The sequence below is a fragment of the Mercenaria mercenaria genome, unplaced genomic scaffold, assembly GCF_021730395.1.
Source record: "Mercenaria mercenaria strain notata unplaced genomic scaffold, MADL_Memer_1 contig_2938, whole genome shotgun sequence".
Classification (NCBI taxonomy): Eukaryota; Metazoa; Mollusca; class Bivalvia; order Venerida; family Veneridae; genus Mercenaria; species Mercenaria mercenaria.
Window position 1 is genome coordinate 9,991 of NW_026461031.1, and position 21,538 is coordinate 31,528.

The window sequence follows — 21,538 nt, forward strand, 5'->3', positions numbered from 1 at the left end:
CAGAACTCGCGACCCCGAGATCCGTAGACCAACGCTCTTACCTACTGAGCTAAGCGGGCAGGCTTTTGAAATAAGTAAATGGAAGTATGCACAAGCATCAGGTAAAAGCATTTGCTTGACACTAAGAATGAATGACTGTGTTATACGACAAATAAAATCGTCAGCTGTGATGTACAATAGTGTATAGTTACTTTTAATAATTTGGAAAATGAAGAATATTGTATTATTAGGGATGGTATAAAAGAATTCATCTTGTTGACAACCTTGTAGCTAAGATTCTGGGTCACCTGTACCAAAGATTCTGGGTCACCTGTTAGTAACGACGTTAAACCCAACAATTCCGAACCCCCACCCCCACCCCTATGGAAAAAAGAACTGCCATTAGCTTGTCTGATAAGAACCTCATGTCTGCTGGTACCGTGACTGACATGTATAATTCTATTTCTATTTATTAGGATTTTTTCTGATGCATATACATGTACAATCTCTTCTTCAGTAACTTCAGTAAGAATCTTTAGATAATGTACAGGGAGTATAGAAAATACACATTTGACTTAGTAAAGAAATAGAAATATTTGTATAAGTATTTTCATTTCAGGTCCCGAAAAACAGGAAAATCGCTGGCTAAAGTTGATGTTAATGTGTATACGTTGTGAGGAAAATGATGCAAATATGTTGTTTCTACCTTGCACACACCATAGATTCTGCGAAAGATGTGCTGGAAGTTTTGTTACTTGTCCTGTCTGTAGACAGAAAATTAATGAAAAAATTAAAACATACAGAAGTTGATGGAAGAGTGTGATATATAACATAAATATTGAACGTTACAAGCTTTAAAGAAAGTTGACAGAATCATAATGAAATATTATGTATTTCTGATGCAGAATCTGCTGAAACAGTTACATGTATGAACAACTACAAGGACCTTCTCTCCACAGCCAAATATGTTAACAGTAAATAAGTGTGCCTTCAATTCGTCCAAAGAAACTTGACAAACTTTCAATGACATCAATATCTGAAACTAACAAAAAGCTGCGAAATCTCTATGAAAATGACTCACATATGTATTTTATGGACAACACCCCCAGTTTGTAACGGCCAATACATCTTTTCCACTCCCAAACAATCAGTGACGATAAACACAACCAAAAGTTGCTTCGGAAAAATCTTAAAAGATCTGTCAGGCAAAACTTCCACTTATCAAACTAATTACATCAATGATGAGCAAAATAAACCAATACTAGATTTTCTGCTTACTGCTAAAACATTCAACTCGTTTTGCATGTGTTTAATATGGTTCAAAATCCACCTCAAACAATAGACAGGACCAGTGAAACTTTGATACACTATTTTGTTAGCATCAGACGGTCAACGGGAACATTTAAGATTCCGCTCGTCACAACAGACTTTATATGGTTTTAAATTGCTTAAATTGGTACTGTTTCCAGTAGTATCGGCCTGGACTGGATAATGCGGAGGTAAATATGACGCCTGCCTTGGTCACGGCTGGAAATAAGTTGTTCTATTGACATTCCAGAGATGGGGACTTTACCATTTTAAAACGTTTGTCCCTCTTGCTAGCCTGATTCTCCGATGATTGGCAAAAAGGTCCAGTATGGTTTATACCTGTCTAAATGTATTAAATAGCATTAATAGCAGTTAATTATTAAATAAATACTCGTACATAATTAAAAAGAATACAAGTACTTGTATCAATATCAACTCCTGGTGAAATAAGACAATTGATTAGTAAGTTATGTGCTTTCAACATGAAAAGCAGGAAAGTTGCCATATGACCCCACATTGTGTCCGTGTGACATTAAACTCAACAAAAAAGTGCCATTGTGCCAAACAGAACAGTGTTGTGCCATAGCATGTTTGTCAAACTAATATGTTCCAAGTGTACTTGAAGTGATTTTCATGTAATGCCATGACTGTGTTGCTTATATCCATAAATACTGAACAAAACAGCTAACCCGCCGTTTGTATCTTACACTAAGTACTTTTCTTTGAAAATAAGCATATGCTCAAAACAGTAACTTGTTAATAGCATTGCTAAATGTTATCAAAGAAATTAGACTGTGCTATCATATAAATTTCCTTTTTTACTGGCCCAAAACATGGGGTAATCCCAGTTATTCCCCCCGGCTCATATGGTCGGTATGGGTTGGGGGCACCATCCCATAATGACCTTACAATATGTATAGTCTGTACATTGAGAATGAATAGTTGTGATTATTCTATGAGAGTACAGATTCTCTTTGATCGATGTTGTATTAATCTATTAATTGATTATTTTGTTTGTCTCAAAATCGGAAATGTACGTTATGTTTTTATTTATCCATGTTATATTACTACGAAGTTTGACATTTTGTTTTATGGTATTCAATATTACATGTTCTGTTAAAGAAAAAAAAATGAAATAATGCATAAATTCCGTCCTTGTAGATTCTGCAAATATTTATACAGGTTGTAATAATTATTTCGCATTCAGAGACGGTTTAAATAGATTGATGAAATATGTTTCTTTCATCTTCCGAAGGGTATTATTATTTTCTTTCGGCTTGTAAAATTGGAATATGTTGAATTTCGGTGTACAGTTTTTTTGCACAGTTTGCAGAATCTACAAGGACGGAATTTTTGCATTATTTCATATTTTATATTTTGTTCAAAGATGCTAACGACAATTTAACAATATTCATCATTTACATTATTGACGTCATTATTGATAACGTCGTTGCCTGACGACAATGTCATAAACATTATCCTGAAGATCCATAATAATGGTGAAACCGGTTGAGATTTTGAACTTATATTTTTACTGAATTAAACTATGTAATATCAAAAAATGCATTTCCTTCAATCTCGTTTCAAGATATATATATATATATATATATAATTTTAGTCCACCGTTTTCGTAGCCCTAGATCTATATCAAAATGTCCCTTTTAAGCATTGTCTCTTTTATTCCCCGTAAACATTTGAAAGTTTTTTTCTTTAATTTATGTTGGTGGCTGTGGTAAAACATAAAATATATGTCAGTTTAAATTTGTTAATTTTGAAAATTGTGATATTGCTATGGTATTAATTTTCTGACAGCCCACTGGTCTTCAAATTTACTTACATAATTGATATCATTTCTTAGTTTAAAATTCAGGGTTCACACAGTCAGGGAAGAGGCAGGGAAAACATTTTTTTCAAAGTCAGGGAATTTTGTTATTTGTCAGGGAAACTGGCAAAAGTCAGGGAATTTGGAATTAGAGGTCGAGGATTTAGGAATCAGTTTGTAAAAAGCAGAAGAATATAATAAAAGGATATGGCAGTTCCTTAAATTTTGGTCTAAATCTAGCATTTTACAAATATTTCTATATTCTGTATTACATATCCAATCATTATAGTCTATCTATCTATCGAGTGTAGAAATTTAATAGAAAAAAATAAGACTGTAGAATATAATTCTTTAAAGAGTGGAAAACTAAGACATGTCTAGTTTTTAATCATATTAAATGATATATTTAGTTTATTTACATATTGCAGTTGCAGTTTAGTTAATTTTAGATTTTGTTTTTTGGTGAAAATATTTATTCTATACACTATGGTCAGATATTTTTAACTTTTGAAAATAAACAGGCGTATCTTCTTGAATTGATTCCATGACTGATCTTATATTATTATTTTACAATGCAAACTGAAATACTGTAATATAAAAGAAAACAGATTTCTTCTAAATATAGTGCAGCATAATTATACGACTGTACCAATGGTCTAATGACCACATTTAATTTTAGTAAGAAAAATTTCTATGATTTTTAATGATGTATGAATGAGGGCAAAATTTCACAGAATGTCATACGTTTGTCTGAACTTATCCAGTAGTAAAACCGAAAACATGAACATAGGTGTAGTCTTCCAGTGAATAGTATAGACCTTTCTTATTGTCAGTTACATCTCACTAAAATAATACAGGGGTGTCTTTAACTGCAACAAACTTTCTTTACACCTTTGTTAACATTATAACAAGAAAGGTAGTAAAATTTAGCTGATAGGGAAGGTTGAGGCCAACATTTATTGAGGTATGATCAGCTAATTTCTGTGAACACGGAGCGTTTTGGTCAAGGAAAATTGTTCTTTGGTCAGGGAAAAGTTAGGGAATTTTATTTGTTCTGTTTTGTGCTTTGTGGGAACCCTGGTTTTGGATTTGAATGGAATATGCTTGTTCAGAGTACCATTTCATATCCGTGTTCCTTGAATAAATAAGATCATGTTAATTTCTTAGAGGTCCAATTTTGAGAACTGTACATTTTTCTTCATTTAGTATATAAGATCAGACATCATTCTAAAATTTTCAAAAATGTGTATATATTGTATTGTAGAAATTCTGTTCATTTCCATCTAAAGTATTGTTGCGTGACAAAAGTTTGTTCATACATCGTTTTTGCCCTTTGATATTTTCATTATGTCGAATTTGTTGTGGCAAAAGTTCAGTCGTTAAAATAAATATGTAGGGCAATAGAGGGCATCCTCGTTTAACTCCCCTTTCAGTTTTGAAAAAGAAAATCTGATATAAATCCATTGTTTAACAAACAACTTATCGTTGAAGTATAAACTGTTATGTCCATGTTTTATTTTTTTTCTCCACAATAGAAGAAACAAAGAGCTATGAAAATGAATGTATTTTATACTTCTTTGGAACAAGTTTGTGAATGAATGTATTATTGATACTTTGATATGCTGTCACAATTAAGCATTCCATGAGTGTTATGATATTTTGTATATTTTATTTTTCTTGTAAAATTACATTTTCTCCAAAGTTTACATATATTTACACATTGATTTAATGATTTTTAAAAGATCATCTTTAATTTTGTTACAAAATATTTCGTACAATTTTTCTCCAAAGTTTACATATATTTACACATTGGTTTAATGATTTTTAAAAGGTCATCTTAAATACAAAATATTTTATACAATTCTACATATTTTGTACCCCCACAAAATGAAGGTTTTTTGGGGGTTATATAGGAGTGAGCTTGTCGGCCAGGTGGTTTTCATGGTTTCCGGACAATAATTCATGAAAGGCGTGACAGATTTTAATAATTTTTGGTACACATGTGTAACATCAGAAAATACAGTTCTGACTTTGAGGTCATTAGGTTAAAGGTCAAAATCACAGTGACCCTGAACAATTAAATGGTTTCCGGATGATAACTTGAGAACGCTTAGGCCTAGTATTATAAATTTTGGTACACAGGTGTAACATCATAAAATACAGGCCAAGTTTGAGATAATCTTTTAGACAAATATTCTGCATAGTTATGGGACTTTGTTTTTTTTTTCATAATACTGTATACATACAGTCTACATGCATGCATGTGGGGTCAGTTGGTCAGAAGTCAGGGTCACAGTGATCTGGAACATTAACTTCAGATACTTGGGCCTAGGATCACAAAACTTAATAGGGAGGTTGCTCATGACCAACAAATGGCCCCTATTGATTTCGAGTTCAAAAGGTCAAAGTCACCCTGAACATTTAAACCTTTTCCGTACAATAACTTGAGAACTCTTTGGCCGAGGGTCATGAAACTTCATAGGGAAGTTGATCATGACCAGCAGATGACCCCTATTGATTTTTAGGTCAGTAGGTCAAAGTTCAAGCAAGTTTGGCTTCGACATTGGCTTAGTTCTGTGACAGGGCCATATTGTGGGGGTATTGTCAGTCACTCCTGTGACAACTCTTGTTCCATCTGTTCCGAGGCGTTTTCCATTTTTCATAAACCGCCTCTGTAGCCTAATGGTAGAGTGCCGGCTTCGTGTGTGGGAGACTGTGGGTTCGATTAGGTGGACACGTTGTGACATCATATGGATAGACTTGTTTTTTCACGTTTCTTGTTGACATTTTCTTATAAATAGCCCAGATTTTCTAGGATCTTGTCAATTCTATTGTCCACTTCAGAGACGCTACCTGGATATCTTACAGAAACAGTTGTCCACTATAAATAGTGTTAAAGATCCTAGATATAAACATGCAAGTTACATTAAAGAAGTAGGCAGTTCCCATAACTAGAGTGGTTTCTGGATATAACTTATATCGCCCACTTAAAGCTAAAAGGTACCGTGTGCTGATAATTAGAGAAGGTTAAGACACCTTTTTTGCTTTAAAGGGCGATAAAAAATTATGTAATTATAGTCCCTTGTATGTATGACTATATTGGCGATGTTTGTTATGATGCTTTTTATGTGAATAAATGAGATGTCTGAATGTATCACTGCCTTGCCTCCTTCGTTGCCCTATCCTGACCACAACCTCCCTTACAAATACCTACATGAGAAAAAAGTACATCTAAGAAGAGCTCACGATACTCAACATTAGAGCGTACAACTTGTTTCATAGGACTGGCAGGCTATTTCCGCCGGCGTAAAAATATTGTGATGTTTCCATTTATATGACTTTCATAGATTTGCTCTGAGTTTAAATTATGGTTAATTCTTGTAAATTATTTTCGTCCTTACTTTCTGTAAAATATGTCATTAATTTGTTTATTTCATACCGTACGTTTCAGCTCTTGTATTCTTCTATTTTCTGCTTTCCATTGGCTGATGCAGTATTTGAATGTCTCGTTTCTTATGTTTCTTTTATTTGTTCAACAATATTTGTAGATCTATGTTCGGATCGTTTATCTTCCGGTATTGATATACGGTGTTATTGGTTTTAAATATCCTTTCGCATCCCATTACTTTCTAAACCTTTAATAAAATTCTAACATTTGAGTGGCCTGATGTCAGACCATTTTTGGTGGGAAACATATTGATTTACTCCTGTCTGTGTGTCCGTGAGTTTGTCTGTCTGTCACAAATTTATATTGTCCGCACTCAAGTCGAGCATTTCTCATCCGATCTTCATCAAACTTGTACAAAATGTGTTTGACATTACTAGTAAATCCTCGGCCAAGTTCGACTAGTAGCCAAATCGGCCCAGGCACTTCAGAATTATGGCCCTTGAATTACCGAAAATCGCTCTGTACACAGATTCCAGTATCCGTATTTTAAGTCATTGGTGCATGGTTGATGCCAGTATCCGCACTCTAGGTCATTGGTACATGGTTGATGCCAGTATCCGCACTCTAAGTCATTGTTGCATGGTTGACTCGGATACATAACTATTCAGATGATTAAAATTAAGCAGTTGTGGGAGACACGCGCTTTTCTCAAAAGCAGCTCTAGTTTATTTCTTTTTATATGCTATAAATAAAATGTTATAATTTAGATATGAAAAAATAGTACAGTTCTCTGATTTTAATGCTTAGATGTAAATATTTTCTCGTTTGAATTAAAATTTCTCCATGTGTCATCAATTATTGATTTTAACACTCGTCTGCAAAATTCATTAGAGTTTTCTCCTGATTTAAAGGTAAGTTCCAATCACTTCTTAGGATAAAGTTTTTGTTTAAATAATCAGAAAGTTTAATGAAGAGGTTTCGTCTCTGTGTGGCCCATAAATATTTATTTACTGTAATTTGTGTTACTAAGTAGATAATGGTTAAAGTGAGCGCCCTCCCCTTTTCTATTTCCGTTGTACTTATAACTCAATCGAAGAAGGAATCCTCCCCCACCCCCCACGTACCCACTAAAGTGTATTTCAGAACCCTGTTCTAACTGCCATGCTTGATTTTATTTTCGAGTTGTGTTTCGTGTAACAAAACATATGTCGATATTTTTGTCTTTAATAATAAAAATCGCCAACTGTTCTCGCTTAGTGCGCGTGTATTAAAAGCGTTAAAAGAACGATGGCCAGGGTGCAACCTCTTTCTGACCTTAGAATTAAATAGATTTAGAGAAAAACCATGATCTGATGAACGTATATTTTAGTGGTTATATATTTGTTGACTACTGCTTATAGGGATCGAATGTTTAAAAAGTGTAAAGAACAATAAAACTCTTTTACCTGTATTAACATGCATACACATTTTTAAGAAAACAGATACAAAAAAAATTAAACCTTATATTTATTTATGAAGTATTTTGGTTTTCAGTTTAACATTTGTTAATTTTCCCCGGGTATATTTTAACCACATAAGTCAAAATATAGAGTACAAACCAATGCTTTAAGTCACTGCTACTTTAATTTTTCCATGTTTCTTAAGATTTTAATATCTAAATATTACGTTAATAAAAGTGAGGAAAAGAATTTAAAGTTGTCTAAACTGTCATTGATGGATACATATTAAACAAATACTACTAAAGTAATGCAGACTTTATAATCATTTAAATTAAATTTTATTTTTATTTATGATTCGTTCCTACCATGATGTTTAATGCCATCATCTCGTTATCTTTCCCCTTCTTTTTCTATCATACATGTGTTACTTAAAAGTATTTTTTGGATAAAACCATTAATATGAAAGCTTAGGTGCAAATGGTTTCCTACTCTCAATAAATTTACTAACATATATCTTTTTTGCAATTATAAAAATAAACTTTATAATTTATGAACACTGACTAAGTTCAGGTTTTGAAACTATAAAGCATAACTAAACCCAGACAAACAAATAGTTGTGGTACATGTTACTACTGTTAACAATTGAGCCGCGCCATGAGAAAACCAACAGTGCGTTTGCGACCAGCACGGATCCAGACCAGTCTGCGCAACAGTTTCTTTTAATTCCGATAGGCTTTGAAAGCGAACAGCATGGATCCTGACCAGACTGCTGGTCTGGATCCAAGCTGGTCGCAAACACACTATGTTGGTTTTCTCATAGAAGGGTGCTCATCATTTAGATCTATTTGAAAAAATATGAGTAAAAGTGTCAGTTATGTTTTAATAGCATGGCCCAAAAATTGGCCATTTAGAATTTGTGCATGTTTTATTTGTTTAACAAACAGAGAAAGCAGTAAAATAATAATGCATGTTTAGTAAAATAGTGCTTGACACTTTGACTATAGTCTGCGCCACGCCAGACCAATTTAATTTGATAACAAAATTTATGCTTACTAATAAACACTAACCTATACCTAAAATGTCGTTTCAAAAATACTATACAGTTCTTGTAAATTAATTAAATATTGGTAAATTTGTAAATCTAGTAAAATATTTAGTTTCATACATGACCTACCTTATTGAGCTTTTAAATCTAAAAAGATGACAGAATTAAACTGTCGTAAACTTAATTACATACAGGAAGATTTGTAAATCTAAATATCTGGATTAAGTTACATTCATGACCATATACCCTTATAATTACACTCAAATCAGAGATAATCAGAATTTTCTATGTACTTTATATTACTTGTTAAAAGTCTTAAGTTTTTTTATACAAGTTAGGTAAAGTGAAAGACAGAAGACTCCCGGGTAACTGTTTACGCGGTAACACAGCAGAGCCTCGTCAACGTCTAAACATTTACCAAACTCCACCGCAGTGTTACTGCGCCGACAATATTCCTGCGCGGAGGTTGAACAGTTACCCGCAAGCCGGATATTCCCACCTGCCCTATAAATAGTGAAAGAATCTTATATTATTCTTAAAGCTGAAGCTAAATAGTTACGTGATTAAATAGACATTAGGGGGAAAAACAACATTTATTTTCTTATATTATTTAATTTTCATATCAGGTAAATTTCTTTTTCTTTTTGCAGTACAAACGAGCAGGTAAATCTTCCGGGTTTCGCATGAATATAGGTCACCTGTATGACGGTAAACCACAACACATTATCAAACAATCTTGTGATTTTGTTTAACGGGGGGATCATCTTTCATGAAAGTTAAACATATCGAGATTTTGTTTAAATGACATTATGTAGCATAACTGAAAAAAAAACACGAAATATATCGTCTATCACCTTAAACATTCCTCGGTATTAAGAAATGTCACATAACACTCATGGGAATGCTTTATTTATACAAAATACTACTTAAAAATACATTAAACAATTTCATTTGAAATCATGATGCTCAAGGGGAATGTATTTATTCATGGTGAAACTATTTCACTTATACAGCTTTCACACACACACACAAGCGTTCCACTAAAAGAATACATGTATAGTTCGATTATGAGCCAGGTTAACAGTGTCAGAAGTCTGTAAAATGGCGAGTACATGATTGTTATATATATCATCAATAATTCTCATGGTAATATACAATCATTGACTGAAAAATGTAACTAAAGACCGGAAGAATATCCAATAGTCTCTTGTGGTGTTAATGGAAATATTTATCGTGCGACCATTATAACAACTGCAAATAACACATTAAAAAACTAACGGTTATTTTACAAAATGAGTGTTCAACTTCCGGTTCCGGTTATTCTCTGGACATGCTCTGTGCGCTTGGACCGCCTCCTTGAACTTCCTGTGCTTCCTGGACGAGTGCGCAAAGGGGACAACACAATATGGTCAGACAGTCATTGACTGTAGATCCCTCTATACCTTTCATCTCCCTTATCTTTCCTCTGATATTCAGCCATGTGATGATGTTCAGTATCGGCACGAAATAAGCAAGCCCTGGATAAGAAATATTGATGATAAACGCATAAAAAAAATCCAAACTGTGAATCAAGCGTTTAACCCTTATCCTGCTAAATTTCAACAATAAACTTGTCAATATTTCCATGTGGACAGTACCATTAACTATTAAAAGGATGTGCAGGCTGATCATGATCTACAGTGGTCGTAAAGGCAGAATCAATTGTGTACAGCATGTTAAGGGTTGAGCAAAAGTAGCCTCACACTAAACTAAAATGCATTATCATCAACAGGTATTTTAAACGGACACGCTCTAAATATACACGCCAAGAGTAAGATTCGTTTAAATATCAAGCAAGAATTTTATAAAGGACGTGATGTTTTCGAGCTTTATCATATTACAACTTCCTTTTTCTTTATTTCAAAATTTAAACGAAACGAAAGAAATGCAGCTTTTTCTATCTATCATACAAATCTATAAAGCAATGTCTCTCTACGTATTATATCACTTTTGAATATATCGCTTACCGAAACAGACCTAACATAAATTCATAACTTACAGCAAGTGTCCATCTTAAGGATCTATAACTTAAGCAATTCATAACTTACGGCAAGTGGCCAATCTTTAAGATGTATAATTTTAGCATTTGACATATCTAATATACATATAACTTACTGAAAGCATACTATCACTTACTAAAAGCTGCCTATGTAATAAATCAATAAAGAGGGACGGATGGCTCAGTGGTTTGCACACTGGCCTTCCAATCCTGAGGTCGGGGGTTCGACACCCGGCAGCTACTCGGGAATTTTCAGAAACGCTTTCCAGTATTTCTCACCCAACTAGGTCAGGAACGCAGGCAATCCTTGTGTATCAGTGCTATACACTGGACACGTTAAAGAACCAGTAGAGAATGAATTATGCGCCCTGTTGAACTAAGTAAAGCACCTTTGAACGTGAAATTGATCATGAAAAGGGCGCTATATAAATCTGGTATAATAATAATAAAGAACAGCAAGAAGCATTTCTTAAAGATCTTTAACTTACGTAAACTGATCTTTTTTATTAGTAAAACTTACCGCATGCTGCCTGTTTTATCAATTTATAAGATTTCTGCAAGTGGTTAATCTTTATAGATCTTGAAGTTTCAGTAAGAGACACATATCTTTGATGCCTGTAAACACACAGCAGTTGCCTGTCTTATAGACTTATTTTTACTAAGAGTGACCAATTCTATCGCATGTGGCATTTCTTAAGGATTTATAACTTTCAGCAAATGGCACATATTTAAACTTACAACAATAACCTGCAGCAAGTGGTCTGCCGTATAGATCTGTAACTTACCGAAAGTGACCCAACTTGAAGAAAATCTTAAGTTTACAGCATGTGGTCTTTCTATTAAATATATGACTTGATAACTTACCGCATGTAACACAGCTGCCCTCACCGATTGCCTCCGCAGTCTGACCAAAGGTCACACAAGGTACAAAGTACGTTATAATACACGTCCCGAAATTATCAAAGCATCCAAACAGGGAATGGGACCACTGACCGACCTGAAAGCAGAAACGAAATACAAAATAAACATGCTCTTCTCTCAGCGTCTCACATAGAAACGTTTCACAGTCCTTGATAGCCCACTCTCACATTAAATCTTTAAATTAAATGAACGTTAACTTTTTCTGCATTTGAGCCATTGGTTAATGTCTATAGGAACGTCACAATTTTCCTACACCTCCGATTTTCATTTTGCTGTACAAGACCACACATGTATTAAGTGTAACACTTCAAATCAAGTGACAATAAAATCTATAAAAAAAGATCGTTAAAATTTTGAAGTATAGAACATAACCAAACAAACAATAGCCCCACGCACGGGTGCCATCGCTCGTCTGCAAGTGCTGGTCAGTATGTAAGAAAAGTGTTATACATTCGTAATTCAGAATTTTTAAGTACAAAAAGAGCCATAATTTTGACAAAATGCATATCAGAGTTATGGTTCTTTGCCTACTAAATTACCTAATTATGAAAAACAAGTGTGCAAAGTTTCGATGCCGACGATCAAGTGACGACAATACCTCGTAGAATTTTTTTTTTTAAATCAGACGAGCTAAAAAGCAGACTTGGTTTTTTCGGTTATTCATGACAGGCAATGAAATATGTAATACCCCTCACGTTCCCTACTACCTGCTTAAATGGAACCATATTATAGTAGTAAACCTGTATGAACTCCATAATTTTAAAAGGGACAGAAAGTATAACAACACTGAATCATAGTACGGGGGAGTTTTTAACAGCCGCTACACGGCACTTAAATCAAGTACAGGCCAGTTGTGTTGAATGGCCAGCCTCGAATTAAGTGATAACCAACCTCAAGTCGACCCTCGAACTAAGTCTCAACATATGGAGTGTCAGCCCATCGTGTAAAATGACCAACCTCGTCACGTCAATCGGCCTCACATCTACTAATATATACCCACATCATTAACCTTGTATCAGTCGTTTGTTTGACGCGACCACACTTGCATTAAATAACCGTAGTGACAACTCTCATATCAACACTCGTATCAAATGGCTAGGTCAATGTTGATTATTAATTTATTTTTATCTTGTTGGGTTTAACGACGCACCGACACAATTATAGGATATTTGGCGACTTTCCAGCTTTGATGGTGGAGGAAGACCCGGAGTGCCCTCCGTGTATTATTTCATCACGAATGGGCACCTGGGAAGAACCACCGGCCTTGCGTAAGTCAAATGGATGGCTTCCTCACATGAAGAATTCAACGCTCTGAATGAGGCTCGAACCCACATCAATGAGGGGCAAGTGATTTGAAGTCAGCGACCTAAACCACTCGGCCTCGGAGGCCCCCTCAATATTTATTAAGCTCTTAATATTAAGTGGACACCCTTGTTTCAAATTACCATGCGACCACCTTAACTATTTCGAGAGACTTAGAAACAACAACACATAAAATGTGCGATCCTCTTAAACTGAAACTGTATATGAGCCGTGCCATGAGAAAACCAACATAGTGGCTTTGCGACCAGCATGGATCCAGACCAGCCTGCGCATCCGCGCAGTCTGGTCAGGCTCCATGCTGTTCGCTTTTAAAGCCTATTGGAATTGGAGAAACTGTTAGCGAACAGCATGGATCCTGACCAGACTGCGCGGATGCGCAGGCTGGTCTGGATCCATGCTGGTCGCACACCCACTATGTTGGTTTTCCCATGGCACGGCTCATATAATAAAGTGCACGGTTATCTTTTCATGTATCAACCCTCGCACAAACTGCCCACTTCTTTATCAAATGTCAACAATCTATCGTTTCAAGTGGCCACCCGTTCGTAATGGGTACAACTAACAGTATGTTTAGTCATCATATCCAGGTACTTTCATCCCCAGCTTTTGTTATATTTGAATTGTCATATCATAGTAAGTTCTCCCCTTTATTCAACTGATAAACCTACGAGCAATAGCTTATATAGAGAAAAATGTTTCAATGGTTAATTTAAAATATTTCTTAAAATAGCAGATATGACAGTATACATCAATTTCTCTTCTTCAATTTGATGTAAAAAAAAACTTACATTGAGCATACAGTGAAGATCACTAACATTTACAATTTCTTTCACTTTAGAAGCAAATAATTCATGTTGTTCCAAATATGACACCTTATTAGCACATATGTAGGTTTTCTTGCCTTAATGTTCATAAAAGAGACATTTTAAGAAAATCAAACCGGCCGGTAGGAATAACAGCAAACATTAAACTAGGTCATGAGTCATGTGTAAAAATTTAATTGTCATTAGTTTTCGCAATCTGTCAAATATATTTTATTTTCTCCATTATGCATATGCATTTTTTAGTAACTATATAAGTAGGACATTGTAGTGTGTAACTTATTTCACATTCCGTATTTAAATATTTGAAATTGCTTTGTTGAGCTCACTTAAGTCACGTAAGAATTTCTATTGTTTTAGTTTATTGTTTGTAATAAATGTACCATACCTCGATATTAGATATAACAAGAAATATCTTTAAAAATGATGGTCGGCGAATTGTAATAAGGAAAGAAGTTTATGAATTTTTCATCTAACATTCATCTTTCATCTAATATTTTTCAAAATGCAAAACTAAACACCGCACTTTAACAATTTAAATGGTTCTCTTTTACTTTTTCGCAAGGGTTTCGTAGGGTTGCAATTTTGTTTCGTTTATCCTTAGACGAATAATTACAGCAGTAGTTTGATGAAGATTCATGAAGCGGTTCATGAGAAGAGGTCATTAAACGTGTTTATATTTTTAGCTAAATTGGTCCCTATCCCCATTTGTAACAAAATAGCAGGAGACCTTACGATATTGTTACACATCGAGTTTGATAAAAATCCATTACATTTTAGTGGTTAATGCGAAGAAAGGCATATCTACTTTTAGCTATAGTGGTCCCTAATAGGGCTCAAGTTCCTATATAAATAAATTTGGAAGAGGACCTTATACTGATGCTCGTAATTTTCGTATAAACAACATTGCAGTAATAATATCAATGGCGGCCCTTTCCGCGAGATTGCACGTGTAATCTGACGTCCTTCGCCTAAAACATGAACAATATGGCTCATTTCACGGAAATTGTATAAGTTTTTTTTTTTTTGTATAAGTAAATGCAACATGCAACATGCATACATGCGACATGCAACAGATGGCAAAAATTACCTTGGTCTAGAAATCAATATAATGCTTACAACATTTTCCTATAACTGCAATAATTAAAAAGAGAATTTACCGTAAATGCTAGTTATGAGCATTTATTATATATGTGTATTCTAGGGGTATTACCGTATTGCAAAGGTATCGAGGTGTATGATGTATAATTAATTATTTCACGCGTTAAATAATTTTGATTGAATGTATTTTTTCGGCAATAAATTTTGGGAAATGGGTGTCAGAGCATAAGAAGAAGGTGACTGGTGTTGAAACTTGGTTTCTTTATACTACCCCCTCCCACGACGGAGTGAAGTAGGACTGAGTAGGTACCTCGCAGCAAAATGACCCGGAAAGTATATTCCTAACGTAGAAATTAATGAATTGATAGTTTATATGACTAAGCTGAGTGTTACACTATGGCAATGCGGATAACAAAGCCTAAATGTTAATTTATGAATCTGTTCTTTTTACTCCCGTTGATTCTCTTTGATTATGGGATAGATAATATTTTAGTGAACGTAGCGAATTAGGAAATAATGCTTGGGAATTCATAGTTGTTACAGAAACAGTTTTTGATCCTTCTAGATTTTACTAGTGATGAACACTTGCCATTAAGCAATTGTTCTTATAGTCAATAGCAGCTACAGTATATATATATGCATGTAAAATCATATATGTATTTAGAATTTTAAATATATTTAGATTTAAATAAGGTTTTACAATAACAAGTACAACTGGAGCAAGAAAAAAAACATTTAAAAATTTGGATAGAAATTTTGGTAAAAGAGTAACAGCAGTCTGCCGTCATAAAAATATAACAAAGTCAAGGACCAAGACAACAGCATACTCATATGCTATGACATTGTCCCTACCTCCATACCCACTCCTGATCAGTTTTTATTGCTTCCATGGAGTTTTTAGCCTTTTTATTTTTTTATTGTTGGATTTTAAATGATACTCAGCAGAGTAACCGGGTATGCCACGCTACGCGCATGAGTTGTTGTTGTTTTCAAAATATTTGGCTGTCTTTTTATGGCGGAATTAAGTTTCAAAACAAAAGGAAATTAATTTGTCTGAAGGTATTCATTTTCTGTTACATGAAAACACGAACTCTGTAACATCATAAGCTAACATTATGCTTTTAAATGTTTTTTTTTAATTGAAATGTCTTATGTTTCTACATAAATATTTTTTTCTGTAATAAATCTGTTAAGCAACAGGATTTATAACGAAAAAGGCTACAGCAAACTTAACTAAAATGCAGGTTATGTTGCTTTCTATACGCTGTATTTCAATGTACTGCCCAAGCAATATCACGATTTATAATAGGCACAAGATCACAGTTATTTGCCCTTGGTTGACTACAATAAGAAAGTGGTTACGCGGAAAATAGTTCATCTGTTTGATGTTGAATATTTGGTGAATTTTTTAGTGAAAGACCTGCAATAAATGGAGGAGATATGAAGTAGTAGGTACATATCCAATTTGACAGAATGAGAATGTCAGAATATGCATAACATGACTTTTTGATAGGTCCAATTTTGCCTGTTTACGGCCATCAGGAGAGTATAAACGCATGTGATTTGGTTCGAAATGGTAGGAAAACCTGTCAATCCCATGTTTATTGTGGCTGGATCTTTTTCTCTTGAATAGTTCTGTTGAGCGCAGGTATTGTTAGGTGGTTTGGAAAGCATGCAAACTTGCAAAAGTATCCAGTGTCTATATAGAACATATAGTAAAACTAACTGTGGTCTTACGACAGATATGCGTTTACTAAATTAATTCACTATTTTCTTAAAGTTTACCTTGCTAAATTTCTAAAAGGAACTGGTCCATCATTCACTTTTGGTAGTACCACTTCTATATTAGAAGGGGTGTTCACTGAAAATTTACTGACTGAATAGCGAACAGCGCAGACAATAATCAGCCTGCACATCCTTTGTCTGCACTGGTCGCAAAGGCAGAATCACTTGCCGCCAGCAGGCTAAAGATTAGTTGTTTGCATAATTATTACACTCATGTATGTATATTTGACATCGTATATCAGAAATTTTATATCTAAAATATAGGTCGTCTTAACTACGTGTACCGTATATCGGTCTTTCAAGATTTTAAGGCCAGTTAAATACTTAAATGAATGCGTTTTTCCTCGTAATTGTATGGAGACTGGGATTGGTTTATATGTATAGAGACTCACCGACCGTGACATACCACACATCTATTTAAAAGAACATATAAAAACGTTGACAATCCTTCAATTTAAGTACACCTCAAAACAATAAAAAAAAATTAGTCAACGTTTCCGTTGTAGATGCAATAGAAAAAAGTTAACCCTTACTTAGCCCAACTAATTGTACGCGAATCGCGATATTGTGATAATTTTTGCACAGGTCAGTATCGCGGGGTCGCGAGTTCGATCCCCGGGCGGGGCGTATGTTCTCCGTGACGATATGATAAAAGACATTGTGTCTGAAATCATTCGTCCTCCACCTCTGATAATTCATGTGGGGAAGTTGGCAGTTACTTGCAGAGAACAGGTTAGTACTGGTATAGAATCCAGGAACACTGGTTGCCGTTACAGGACTGAAATACTGTTGAAAAACGGCGTTAAACCAAAAAACAAACAAACAAACAAACAATATCTCTCCTCCGCGTAAGTAAAAATTGAGACGATACCTTCACCCACCCACAAGTTTGCGAAGCGGAAGTGGAAAATGATAACTCTGTATGGAATGCCAGGTACGACAAAACATTTAGTAAAAGCAACATTAACAAGTGGTAATTTGTCGTCAATCTGTGAGGTGAAAAACTTGATGGGCGGTAACAGTATTACGTAAAAACACACACACAAGCAAAGACCTTGCTCTGTACAAATGTAATACCCTATCAAAAAACGAAAAATGAAAATTTTACCTGCGGCTGCGCCATAATCCAAAATAATTAAATATCGACAATAAAAAACTTCCCTTTAACGTGTACTGTTACGACATAAATGCAATTTCCTACTGACATAAAATCAAGTCACGCATATACAAATGTATATTATATTACTAATGACTGTGAAGCGAGGTCCTTGATTTCAAATTCCTGTGTCATTTATTTTTTTAACTATGCAATGAGTAAAATTTACCTGAGCCATTATCCGTAAATAATAATTACTTCTTGTAGAAACAAAATGGTGGACAAACTATGGGACCTAAGAAGGATGCAACTATTTCACAATGAACGTGTAACATTACAATTTAAAAATTCACGTTACCGTATTTATACAAATAAAATCGCATTTTGCTACACAGACATCTGTAGCCACATGTGTACCTAGTGTGAACAGTTCATTGTCATGAGACAAAAAAAGAAGATTTTGTTCATTATATATATATAACAGGGTTATTATAACAGTAGATTGATCTGGGATGCAGTATTCGGCTCGAGTGGATTTTGCCAGATCGGATCTCACGAGGCGCGCAAGCGCCGAGTGTGATCCGACCTTGCAAAATCCACTCGAGCCGAATACAAAGTCCCAGATCTAGCTACTGTTATAATGATCCTTTTATTATATACCTTTACCATTTTGATTCTTGTTTTGTTCTTGAACGAAATCTTCGATGTTCATCGATATTAAATGGAACTTAGTGAAGTTTTTATGTGCGCTGTTTATAGAAATGTGTCGGGTCATGCATATTTATGAAAATAGTCCGGCAGCATGAAATACGGAAGGTACAATATGGAATTTAAAAGGTACAATACGGAATTTTTGTCTGTTTATATTTAATTGTGAAATACAAGCAGATTTTTACCGAATTTATATAGGTATATAATAAATACTCATCTTGCATGCCAGACAGGATTTTCCCGAGATTTTGCCGGAGCTTACCCTGGGGTGTAAGACGACTCACGTGCTGCAATTCATGAATGAATGCGTAAATTCATAAGCTTCTATAACAGAATTGTGCTAAAAAAAGCGTTCGTTTTACTTCATTTCTTTTATTAATTCGGCATGCAACTAAAAGAATATATCACTAGCTGAAGGTGCAGACGGAAATATCTGGCTCTCGGGTAACTGTTTTGCGGTCACTCGGCCTAATATTACCGTCGAGCTAGATCCACACCTTCAACCTATAAAAAAATCTGTACAAAACTAACATTCATTGAATAATACGTGACACTCTGCACACAGTGGGAGGTGCGTTTATTTGAATAAAGTTCTCACGTGAGAACACGATATATCTCGATATTAAAGAGGCTGTACAAATAAACTACTCGATACTCGGAGATACTAGTAATGTACCCGTCTACACATCAAATTATGTCAAAACCAACGTTGAACACGTTTAAAGTCTGGTATCATTGACCGACTATTTGTGGAGTAGGAGCGTATGCGTAAAGTTGGGTGGCGGAGTGAAGTTTGGTGGGTGAGAGGAGTCAAAGTGCAAGGAAAACATGGGATACAACATGACATCCCGGCATAAAAATAAGAAGACAAACAATGAAAATATCCGTAAATCATTAAGAAGCGACTGTCTTATATAAATTATTGGACACTGATGGCTAACTATTACAGCTATTGTCCCATTCTAAATACTGGGCAAAGATTGGCTATGTACTTCCCCATTTCTCTAAACATTGGGCAAATATGGGCTATGTATTGCCCCATTTTTCTAAATAATGGGCAAATATTGGCCATGTTTTGCCCCACTTCTCTAAATATTTGGCAAATGTTGGCTATGCATTGCCCGATTTCTCTACAAATTGGGCAAATGTTGGATATATATTGCCTCATTTCTCTAAATATTGGGCAAATGTTAGCTATATATTGCCCCATTTATCTAGATATTGGGCAGATGTTAGATATATATTGCCCCATTTCTCTAAATAATGGGAAAATATTGGCTATGTTTCGCCCTTTTTCTCTAAACATCGGGCAAATTGTGGCTATGCATTACCCAAATGCCCTGTTAATTTAGGAGGGACTAATAACAACCGCACCAAATACAGCTCTACGTATATTAAAAACGTATTGGGATTTTGGACAAATTTTCCCATCTGTGTTACGAATAAAGCAATTATACTGCAGGGATATGAGCTGAAAAAATTAGGAAAACTCTCAAATATAGCTTGAAAAAAGACTTTACGTCAACACAAGAGCTAGTAACCTTTAGCCTGCTGGCGGCAAGTGATCTGCCTTTGCGGCCAGTGCAGACCAAAATTAGCCTGCACATCTGTTCGCTATTCAGTCAGTAAATTTTCAGTGAACATCCCTCCGAATGATAAATGGCATTGCCCAAACAGAATGAGAGACCAGTCCATTTTAAAAATTGAGCAGGCTAAAAGTTAATGCAACGCCAGGTAGCGTAGAAAGCGCGAATGAAATGAGACTTTGTTGTTATGAGGAATTTACGGAAAAATTAAGAAAGAATAATGAATCCCCAGGACAAAAATAAAACAGGATCAAATTTAAAACATAAAATTACACACGCTTTGAATCTTCATGACAATTCTGCACAATACTGTGAGTATAAATGACAACGTTAAACAGATTCCAATTTAAAAGAGAAAACATTGGAAGAAAAGGACAACAGTGTATACTAATCGTAAGTAGGTGATAGAAATTACATAAACGCAAAAAAGTGGCAGGATTTGAAGTGGTTATATGCGTGAACAAAATGGTTTTGACATTATCATATTCAGCTGCAACTTTTTACGTTGTTTTAAACACAGGACGTTACGTACGTGCAGTAATAAAGAACATGGAATTTTAAAACTTATATATCCAGCGATCTACTTTTAAAAGAAATGCCACTATATATGGAATACTGTTTTGTTAAAATCTACCCTTCGCTCCTCGCAGAATTATCAAAGCACTATGCTGGGATTGCAGGATTACATATTGACGTCCCACTATCCTTCTGTCGCTACCCTCACATCCTTCTAGCATACCCTCCTACTATATTACCCTCCTACTGTCCTACCCTCCTACTATCCTACCCTCCTTCTATCCTATTCCCTACCCTCCTACTATCCTACCCTCCTTCTGCCCTACTATCCTACCTTCCTATTGCCCTGCTATCCTACCTTCCTACAGTCCTACTATTCTACCCTCCTACTTTCCTACCTTCCTACCCTCCTACTATCCTATCCTCCTACTATCTTACCCTCCTACTGCCCACCCTCCTACTATCCTACTCTCTTACTGTCCTACTATCCTACCCTCCTACCCTCCTACTATCCTACCTTCCTACCCTCCTACTATCCTACCCTCGTAACCCTCCTAGTGTTCAAACACGGTTAGCTATAAATTAGTTCGGTTCTTAGATGTATTTTATTGTAAAATTTAGATCAAATAAGATAGAACTGTTTCTTAGCGCATGTATGG

The 21,538-nt window shown here is 35.0% G+C and overlaps 1 protein-coding gene across 2 annotated transcripts; it reads right to left on the minus strand.

Moving 5' to 3' along the window:
* Positions 1 to 9,873: 9,873 nt before the first annotated feature.
* LOC128552599 (uncharacterized) lies at positions 9,874 to 18,447 on the minus strand. 2 transcript variants are annotated; one of them, XM_053533648.1, is made up of 3 exons: positions 18,296 to 18,447; positions 11,884 to 12,016; positions 9,874 to 10,498 (listed from the first exon to the last, which is right to left on the minus strand). In XM_053533648.1, the coding sequence occupies exons 1-3, from the start codon at positions 18,302 to 18,304 to the stop codon at positions 10,299 to 10,301; spliced, it is 342 nt and encodes a 113-aa protein (XP_053389623.1). In that variant the 5' UTR covers positions 18,305 to 18,447; the 3' UTR covers positions 9,874 to 10,298. The 2 variants fall into 2 exon arrangements, with proteins under 2 accessions (XP_053389623.1, XP_053389622.1); XM_053533647.1 differs by lacking the exon at positions 18,296 to 18,447 and adding an exon at positions 18,079 to 18,232.
* Between the last annotated feature and the right edge of the window lie 3,091 nt (positions 18,448 to 21,538).

What these genes read in the sequence shown, in the direction of transcription:
- LOC128552599 (XM_053533647.1), bottom strand. An exon ending in GGGCAGCTGTGTTACATGCG is followed by an intron (nt 10,499 to 11,883) that starts GTAAGTTATCAA and finishes TTTCTTATCCAG; the next exon opens with GGCTTGCTTATTTCGTGCCG.